The sequence below is a fragment of the Erpetoichthys calabaricus genome, chromosome 10 (genome assembly GCF_900747795.2).
Source record: "Erpetoichthys calabaricus chromosome 10, fErpCal1.3, whole genome shotgun sequence".
NCBI lineage: Eukaryota > Metazoa > Chordata > Cladistia > Polypteriformes > Polypteridae > Erpetoichthys > Erpetoichthys calabaricus.
In genome coordinates this window covers 92,051,995-92,062,808 of record NC_041403.2, presented here as the reverse complement: position 1 = coordinate 92,062,808, position 10,814 = coordinate 92,051,995, and the positions used below count along the sequence as shown (strand labels likewise).

The 10,814-nt window shown below is 36.3% G+C and overlaps 1 protein-coding gene across 1 annotated transcript in view; it reads right to left on the bottom strand.

The window, feature by feature from the left end:
- Positions 1–6,461: 6,461 nt before the first annotated feature.
- LOC114659234 (DNA (cytosine-5)-methyltransferase 3A-like) overlaps positions 6,462–10,814 on the bottom strand; it is a 72,808-nt gene continuing 68,455 nt past the window's right edge. Inside the window, 2 exon segments of the mRNA XM_051932451.1 lie at positions 6,462–8,519; positions 10,098–10,216. Of these exon segments, the coding sequence (XP_051788411.1) occupies positions 8,372–8,519; positions 10,098–10,216 (267 nt within the window). The 3' untranslated portion in view covers positions 6,462–8,371.

Sequence of the window (10,814 nt, the reverse complement as noted above, 5' to 3'; positions counted from 1 at the left end):
TCGAGGATCGTCCAGTGTCTTGACGGACAGCCAATTGGATCCTCCGGCTCAGTGCTGGTGAAATTTTTTTGGGTCTTCCACTTGACTTTTTTGTTCCTTAACCCTCAGGATCATTTAAGAAATTCCAAATGACTGTCTTACTGCGTCCCACCTCAGCAGCGATGGCGCGCTGTGAGAGTCCCTGCTTATGCAGTTCAACAACCCGACAACGTTCAAAAGGGAGAGTTTTTTTGCCTTTGCCAACAGAACGTGTGACTACCTGACAGAAAATGACAATGAATCCACATCTTTGCACAGATTTGGCCTTTTAAAGGCATGTGGTCCTAAAATCTTGATCAGCTGTAAAACAGCCTGTTTCAATTTAATCGTTATTTTCAAATAATTGAATGCTCAAAAAATGTTTTGTCTCACTCCCATTTCTTCTTGTTGCATGTTGTAGCTCTACTTGGAACCTTGTTAAGATCCAACCATGCAAAATATGATTTTTTGCCATTTTTCAAGTGGTCTTAAACTTTTGATCAGGACTGTATATATATATATATATATATATATATATATATATATATATATATATTGAAGCCATTTTCCTCCCCGGCGTCACGTGACTCGTTAGTGTTACAAGGTCTCAGGTGAGAATGGAGAGCAGGTGTATGCTTTGATGGTCATCAGCACAAAAAAATAACCCGAAGACTCCCTAGCAGTTTTACTATATTCGTGAACTTGAAGAAGCTTCAGCTAACTCTTAAGAATTACTCTGGGCAGAGGACGTGGACCCACCTGTGCTTGCTGCCCCACTGGCTTTCGCAAGAAGTTACTGGCGATACCACACCTTAGCCATATCGCTGGCATATGAGTCTTATTGATCTTTGTCTCAAGAAAATATCTCCAGATACACAACGTTCTTGGTGAAAACTTGAAAGTCTTGCTCTCCGGTCCTGAGATATTTCACTTACACGTTGTTGAGCAACGGCGTTTACTTTATTTCGACGTTGTGGCTCTTCATCTGTGTCACTAGCACGACGTTCCTGATGCGCCGCGGCATTTGCACGCCCAGTCTTTCGTAGAGCAGTGCATGCAAGCGGCGAAAACATTTAAAAGTGCGTTAGTGCGCCATCTAGTGGCTGAGGATGAGCGCGAGCAGAGCGGACTGCTTCATACACACGCACTGGTCTTTCGTTTATACGGGTGTGTGTCTAAGATAGATAGATAGATAAACATTAAAAGTCAACTGGCGTAATTCAGAAGGTGTTAAGCTTTAAAGTGCAAATTTTGTAATGACCAGTAATTCAGAAAAATACATCTAACTAGCGATTCAAATTGGGATGTTTGTGGTTGTGGAGTATTGATGTGTGAGTGAGAGGTCAGTACAATGGAGGGGCACCTGGACCCTGGTTGGTTACTGCCTTATGTCTGATGATCCTGAACCCCCGATTTGGATTAAGTGGTTTGAGAATTGAGGCCCACACTCGTAAACTCGTCACTTTAACTGTTGGAATGTGGGAAGGACAACCATGCAACCCGGAGGAAAGCTGATGCAGAAACTTGGAAACATGAACAAAGCAAATGACATGAAAAAGCAGATTAATGAACTATGAAAATGTAAGTTTATCAGACAAAGTACAGCTATTTAAAACCACAACAAAATACAATTCACTTCTGCTACACTCGCCTCTAATTTGAGCACAAATTGAATTTTTCCAGGATATTTTTTTTTCAGTTCAGCATTAGGTTTCTTGAAATTGGTCAAGTTCAAGTGCGACAGTTCCTTCAATTAAATAAGTCCCAGTGACTTGTGTTTAAAATATAGCAAGAAAGAGCCACTCAGCATTGGCACCTTTGAGATCACAGACTACACTAAAGGTAAGAGGCTTTAATATGCCTGCCTGCTTACAATCCAAATGCAATTCTTGGTTAACATTTGTTTTTGTTTATGATTCAGATATCACATTTTGACCGAGGTAATGCCTTTTTAGAGACTGTATTCTCCACAAGTCCTCAGGTTTCTTTCTCTGTACATTTTCTCCCCATCACCAAAGCTACGTATGTTAGGCTGACTAACAACACTAAACAAGATCCATGAAGTGTGCATGTGAATGTGCCTGTCGATGGGCTGGTTTGTGCCTTGTGTCAAATGTCATGACAGGCTATGGCATCCATGCCCCAAATTAGACTAAGCGGGCTCAAAAATGAATGGATTTGTGGAAGGATGGAAAACGAGGGATCGACCAGTTGCTGCAGGTTTGGTGGTCGTCTGTATGCCATGAGGGGTGGTTATGGGAATATATCTCTCAGCGCATCATCATTATTGAGTTTCGGCTGAAGTTCTTTTACAGTTTTGCAAAGTACTTCAAGATGTGGGTAATAGGTGACAAGAGGGGGCATGTAGTTCTTGTTGTCTTTTGTTTCTGTATTCCAGGAGATTGTCTCTGGGTATGGCAGTAGCTCCTCATATTTGTGTGTCTATTGTTTTGGGAGTGTATCCTTGTCTAATGAAATCATGTCTGAACTCCTCTAATTGTTTATCCCGGTCTCTGTCCGGTCTGAGCAAATATGATTCTAACGTATTGCTTGGAGTCCCAATATGCTTTGGGTGGAAGCTACCACTTGTCAGGTAGGTCCATCTGTCTGTTATAGCTCCATGTGTCCAGTAACACGCTGCCCTGCGGCTGTCATGTGATCTTCTGTGTGAACGCTGGCTGATGTCCAGGCTTTTGAGACAATTCCAGTAACACTGAAATCAGATTTTACCATTTTGACAAATTTAAAACGACAAATTAAGCAGTGCATAGATTTACTGCTCGTGTTAAAACTTTGATAGAAAACTTGAATATACACGCTGCTTAATTTGTCATTTTTCTGCCATTGATGAGAACAAATAAGTTGCTTTCAGTAGTCTGATAAGGTACAAAGTTATTTTGTATATTAAAAAATATAACCACATCAAAAGTTCCACATGTGGTAGAAAAACAAACTGTATTAAGTGCAATTTAAAGTGACAAACCAAATGATTTGGTTTATAAATGGCCTTCATATTTGTATACATTTATTGTATATTGTCATTTTAAAATTGAGTCCAGAAACAACCACCTGATTTAGTTCAGTTTGAAAGGTCACATAGTATTGTTATGTCTTTAAAATAGATCAAAATGACTGACCTCTCATCTGTAAGGTTTAATTTGAAATATTTTAATGTATACAGCACAGTGTATGTGACATTTACAGTGTGTGTGCCTACAAAAAAAGGGGTCAAGCCCAGCAACACCATCCAAATTGGGTTTTTGCACATTACACACAGTTGTTGGGTTATGGGGGTAGGCTTGCACATAAATATGTCAGGCAATAAAAATGTTGTGATTAAAAACACAAGAGTTCTCGTTTTAGTGATGTTTTTAACAAAAAAAAAAACCAGACTTTCACAAAAATCCTATTTGCCACACAGCCAGTTAAACTCTTATTGGAACGTAGGTCCTGTCAAATTCAACACATGCTCGTAAATGTTTCAGAATATAATTTAGGTTTCATATGCTATTGGGCATTCTTGAAAAAGGGACATTTTATGAGATGATGAACCACAGTGTAACATCAAAGACTGTCAACTGTTCTCAAATTTTAGATGGAAACCACAAAAGAGATTAGAGAGATTTTATTTTAAATAGAAATGCTCTAGTGGCTATGGTGACTGTGCCTAATGTAGATGAGTTATCAGAAGAACAAAAAGAAAGTTCTCACCAGATATAAAATAGGAAACCCATGACAACATTCAATGATCTCCAGACCTCAGCTGCTACTGCTAATGTCCATGTTCATTATTCAACAGTATAATGTAACCTGAAAAGCAATGCCATTAATGGGAGGGAAGGCAGGAAGAAAGATTTACTGTACGAAAACAGAATTAGCTAATTACCCTATACATGTTCAAAACAATAACTTGTCACACACCAACACATTCATCGAGAACACCAAAATTATATTATCAAGCATGGTGATTGCAATGCCATGGGCTGCTTTTCTGCCAGTACTCTGGGGAAACGGTGAGTTCAGACATAAGAAAATATACTGTACTGTATGAGAAACTTAGGCACTGTCTTTAAGTTGCAGCTACTTAGAAAATGAAAAACTCATCAGTAAAGTTACCTAAAAATGGGGGGAAAAACTGCTTTCTTTTAGATTTAAAATGATTTGTCAAGTCAACATTCAGATTTCAGATTAACATTGTTTCAAAAGCACTAGTTAATCTGGAAAAGTGGAAACAGTTTGGAAAGGAAGATGAGGCAAAACTTCCTCAAAGTAGATGTGAAAGATGAATCAGCAGCAACAGGACCACTTTCATAACAGCTAAAAAGATGTACACCTACTATAATAGGGTCACTCCCTTAAGTCCTTATTGGAATGTGTGGAAGGTATAAAATCTTGGATGTTGTTAAATGTTGTTGATGTTAACGTAAAGAAAACTAAGACTAAGACCCCCCAATAGTGCTGCTGACTGTAATTTTGGTTCACTCGCACCATACGTTAAATCCTGTACTATGAACTTACGTATGAAATTTGGTTGTGACCTTAAATTAGATAAACACATAAATTCTGCAGTTAAGGCTTGTTTTTTTCCCCTAAAACTAACGAGTGTTAGCTAAGATCAAGCTCTTTTTGTCCATTGCTGATCTGGAAAAGCTGACTCAATTTCTTTGCAACTGGACTCTTCTCACTCAATATACCAGTACACTGGAGTTACAGAATCAGAATATCTTTATTGTCATTGTAACAAATACAACGAATTTAGGTGCAGTCCCTGCAGTGTCAAAATATAAATAAATATAATTAAAGGATAAGAAGAAATCAGGTAGAACACAAACATTCAACATAAGACCTTAACTGCACATGAACACTATTGCACAAGATGCCATCTATTGCACTGCTGCACTGGAGGTGATTAGGTGGCACTCCGTGCCCTAATAGCAACAGGGTAGAAACTGTTATTCAGTCTATTAGTCTTTATTTACCCACTTACTACTGGTCCAAAATGGGTTTCTTCTGTAATTATTGTGTTTTTTGTACTATGTCTTTTATCTAATTATCTCCTGTCTTAGAATGCAGTTCTTTTTACCTTTATTAATTTTAATGTGCAAACTTTGGACGACATTGGTTCTTTTAAATGTGCTTTACAAATAAACTAATAACTGAACAAAAAGGTTTCATGTAGGTAGTGAGTTTCTACTGTATACACATGTAAACACATTTTACATAACAATGACAAAATACATTATCATCTTTTATTTAGTTACTTCTTTCAATACTTATTTTTGAAGATTTTTTTTGATTTTGTGTAAAATTAAAAAAAATGATTGGTTCACACACATTCTACTCACCAGTTTGCTTGAAATTTAAAAATGAAACATTACAACATTGATTTTTGTTGTTTTTAATGTCATTGTGGTTACATGTAAAACATTAAAAAACATTTTCTAGTACAGATTAAGAAAATATATAAACACTGTTTAAATGAGATTGCATGAACCCCTTTAAAATGTATAAAAAGTAGCTTACAAATAAAGCTAAGAAAAAAACCAACAAACACTAGATTAATGAAGTAGCACCAATATGAAACACACTGAGGTATTTATTTTGTGTTTCAACACAAACAATGACATCCGATTTTCAAGTCAAATGATGATCTGTTATTGTGCAGTGACCTCTGCAAACACACCCCAACACGCTAGTAAACAGCATGATTACAGTGTTTTTTACTTGTTATCAATATTACAAAAATTCTGCTTAAAAATATAAGAGTAGGAACAACAACTCCACCATACTGTAATTAAAACCAACAGAGATTAAACTGTTGTATTTGCAGTACTGTAATGACCAACAGTCATGCAACTGTCATCAGAAACATAAGTAGACTCCTAAGATGATGGCAATGAAAAGTGAAGGTGCAGAAAGATGAGTGAAGAAATTAGGAGCAAATGAATGAAATTTTAACAGATATCAGGCACTGAATGTTCTGTGTCAAGAGTATGGACACCTCAGTATGTCAATTCCTTTTCTGAACCCATCTATTCCAGTAAAGGATCCTTGGGAATGGGAGCAAATCCTGGGAAGCACCAAGTAGAAAGTTAAAGCTAACCCAGCAAAGAACGTCAGTCTGTCACAACGATACTCACTGGGTTAATGGACATTTTCTAATCAACCCAAGATGCATATATTTTTAATGTGAGATGAAAACAGAGTGTATGGAGCAAAATGCAAACAGAAAATGATCAGGCTATGATTCAAGCCTAAGCCCCTCTAACTGTGAGGCAGCAGCACAAAGCACCATACCACATATGAAAGTACACATTAACGTTAAATGTGTATTGGTCAAAATAAAATACACTATATATATAGTGCATTGTTTAATTATATATTATAGAATTATTATATATAAAATAGGACAATGAGCAGTCTTTTAAATTGGGGTTGTTTTGAGACAATCTAAGGAAAGCATGTTTACAGAGCCATTTTTTGGAATAAGCAACTGATAGTCTATGGTGTTTATGCAAAGCTTGGCACATCAAGGCATCCAAATGTATAAAAAGCACCAATAAATCAAACTGGGTTACATAAAACGCATTCTGGCAATTTTCTTCCACAGTATCTAAACAATCAACAACTTGCAAATTAATTCTGAAGTCCTATGAACCCTTGTCTTACTCCCTGACTATTTTTAAAGCACATTATTTATCACACTGGGTTGGGCCTACAAAAGCAACACACTTATTTTAGAAAATAAGTGTGAAAAATAAGTACTATCTGGGCTTCAAGTAAACAACATAATGATTGAATATGTCAAATGAATTCTTAAAATGTTAACTCTAGAATTAGTTTTAAAAATGATTAAATGCTTTGATTCCAAGCTGGTGTATCTACTATTTGGGGGAAAAAAGAATAACTGCACTCCATTACTTTTGTAGCATTTGACAGATGATGTGGTTCATACACACGCAGAAATATAATCAAATTAACCACAGAATATGGTAAAAAGTATGTAACATGATTCAATGATACTTAGAAAATTTTATGCAAAACAAAAACAATGCAGAAAAAGTAAATGAAGGCCAATAGCTTTGAGACAGAATAGAAACAATCATTCAACGTTAACATACTTAAACCTAATTATGTTAAAGCCATTGAATTAAAACAAAACACATTGCTTTAGTGAAAACATGATTTGAAAGTTGGGAAAAGTGTCTTAAAATGTATTTATGCTTAAAATAAAGCACCATGAATGTTATCGCTCATCAGTCTGAAAGAGTCTTGGGAAGTTATTAATGACACTTTTAAAAAGTGGTAACTTCTGCGTCTCAGAAATGCTTGATCCAAAGGCACTGGCCAACATTAAACATACCTTGGCTCAACAGCACTGAGCTTAATGAATCTGCTATTGTGCTGGCGTTTACTTTTCTTAAGTTCCAGTGGGTGATAATAAGACACCACCTGCGTACAGAAGAATGTAATGACGTGGGATCTTCAGTGAACTAGTCCTTGACTTGGTAAATGTTCTCTGACAGTTGAGATTAAGAGGACAGTATAAGTTTTTTTCAGCCTTGTAAATGAAAAGCTATCATACATTAAAAACAATAAAAATCATCATCAGGCGAGAGCAGGAAACTACACTGTAAATTTCCATTACAAAATTTTGCTAGGAGCTCCTTAATTTTCATTACATTCACAATACATAATTTTGTCTTAGCAAATTTGCAAGTAAACTTTTAAAGCTTTTCTAAAGAAACATTATAAATTTACTCACAGAACCTAAAACACTCTTAATCAGTATTAATGTAACAAAAGTGTAAGGCAAAAAGGGGAAGCCCCTTTTTTTCCTGATTATAATATATATGTTAGCACCCAAGTATTTTTTTACTAAGAGTATAAATACTCTTCACAGCAAATGTGCAGAGGTAGACTAAAAACATGACTGAGATAAAAGGTTGAAACTAATAAAAATCATAAAAAAAGCAAACTAAAGTGACCTTTAAAATTCTGTAAAATATTCGGAGAATATAAAGAGTAACAGCTACACAGTCAGTGATGAAAATTAAGATGTGCAATTTATAACTCATAGTTGTAGATTGGCCCACTGACTTTTTTTGCTGCTTTAAAACCCATTAAAAATGATACAAATTGTTGTATCTATAGGTCCAGATACAAGATGTGTAACAAGTATGACAAAATGGAATGATGAAGAACAGCTATATGAGAAAACAGTGCAAATTAAAATGGAGACAGGAAGAGACATCTCTACTGCTGTGTATATGTCTGGTGTTCTTCAGTTTCCTTTTGCTGCATTACTGTTACAGCTCAATGCTTAGCTTGAGGTTTCCTTGGTTGTGAATTCCTATTGTGTTTCACAGGCAAAGTAGTCTTTGAGGGGTGCAAACAAATGCCGGATCACAGGGACACTCCACGACCTCCCAAGAACTTTCTGGCGAGCTCCACGTCCCATATTGCTGACATCTGTATAATGCTTTGGAAATCCAAAAATCCTTTATAATGCAAGAAGAATGTGGAGTTTTAATTAGATTCTATCATTTTTAAGGTACAGTTTTCTTTAGCAGCATTAAGAAAATACTGTAAAATGGTTATTTCTTAATTGAGCAAACCCAAGAAGGTGAATAAGTTAAACCTGATCGATTGAAACAATCACCATTAAAAGAAAGAAAGCACACACACACACACACGCAAAACAAAATTATTTTTGAACCCAAACTCTTTAAATATTAATCTGTAAATGTATTTTGTGTGTTTACTTTCTTATCAGTAGTTAAAAGTCTACTTTTAATAAACAGTACTTTGTCTGCATACACACATTATTTTTTGTCATCTGCATTGCTGTATATTTAAAAAAAAGGTCTTTACCACTAATCCTTTTCATCTACTCACATAGCTGTTAATTATAACACCAAATCTAAAAAGAATATGCAAAAACTGTCATCTCATCAGAATATGTTAAAGGAAGTTGACTGGGTTTCAATTTATGTGCTCAGTATTTCTTTAAATTTAAACTTAAGGTTAGTTTAGAAAAAAAAAGTTTTCATGCACAAGTTCAAAATGGCTCACTAATATTTCAGTATTACTTTGCTGCCAAACTGTACTCTATAGGCTTATGAAAAAGAGACAATACATCATTAAGTAGTTTCTTCTCAATCTTTACACCTGGAACTCACTTATTTAAATCTAATATCCTGTGTATAAGGCACACTTCACTCAGAGAAGACCAAGGGAAAGACCTAGGACTTGTTGAAGGTATTACACCTCTCATGGGAATGTCTCTCAAAGACAGATCAGATCCAACCAGATTTCTTTCAACTAAATGGCAAATCACATACACAATGAGACCAGTGGAAATTAAGGGAAAGTGCATTTAAGACTGAAACAAAAGAGCTCGTCTTTACTCAAAGAGTTGTGTGAATCTGACAACCCTGACAACTTTTATGAAGTATCTGGATGAGACTGTGGGACAGCCTAGCTAGCAGCTTAACAAATGAGCCTGATAGACTGAATCATCTCCACTTGTCTGCTGGATTTCTTTTGTTTTTCATCTGGGTATCCCCACCCCCACCCCCACCCTCTGAAGATAGCAATGATTGGTCTGGACAGGACATATCAGATCAGATCAGCCCAGACATGCATCTTCCAACAGGAAAGTAGATTTTTTTTCTCTTCAATTTTTAACTTTAACTCATGACATCTCATTTAAAACCGCATAGGAACCTATGGTTAAAATGCTTCAAGCTCCTTTGTGTACTCAGTTGTAATTTGCATCTCAATTTTAATTGCCATTGTCAGATTATCAGTTAAACGCCTGTAATGAAGTTCTGACCTATTTTAAAAGACAACTGCAAATTTGAATTTGCTGCTTGTACGTAGGTAGAGTCAAGGATTCATTTCAGTCATTAATCCCTGCATTCACTCACTGAAAATATGGCTACTTACTACCCTCAGTCACCCTTGAAGTATTATGGGTATTTCCTTATTTTATTGACTGCTCATAATGACTAAAGTATACAAATACATATGCAATAATTTTACTTAAAATGCTAAATATTTTACTGAAGCCATACCTTTCCATCTCTGTACACCATAGCATATCTTCTTTTCCTTGCATCATCACTGGCATCATTGCTTCTTTACCCTGTTTAATCGAATTTGTACGAGTTGTTATAGTCCGAACCTTTGAAAACTATTTCAAAAAAAGAAAAACTCCATTAAGGACTTGTACATTTATTTGCAACCTCTCACCAAAATACAAAAATTTGCAGAAAAATATATAAAAGTAACCGTTTGGAGGTAATATACAAGGATACATTTCTGGATGATATTTTCTGACACGATTCAAACTTTCAGAAAGAAAAAGTGCAGCGTGAAGTCATTAGTCATTTCCTAAACTGCTTAGTCTAGAAGAGGGTCGGGGGTGCTGGAACCCTACCAGCTAGCACAGGGCACAAGTTAAGAACAAACCCAGAACAGTGTGCCAGTCCATCACAGGGTGAATGAACACATAGAACCACACGCTACGGCCAATTTAGAATCGCCAATCCACCTACCCTGCATATCTTTGGATTGTGGGATGAAACCGGAGCACTCAAAGGAAACCCACACAGACACGGAGAGAACTTGCAACCTCCATGCAGGGAGGACCCAGGATGCCAACCGTGGTCTCCTTACTGTTTGGCAACAGTGCTGCCACTGTGCTACCCTATTCAATGTGAAGTGCAAGTACATAGCACAAAAACTACTGTCTTTTCCATGCCAGGCGGCATCTACATAAAGTTCATAAT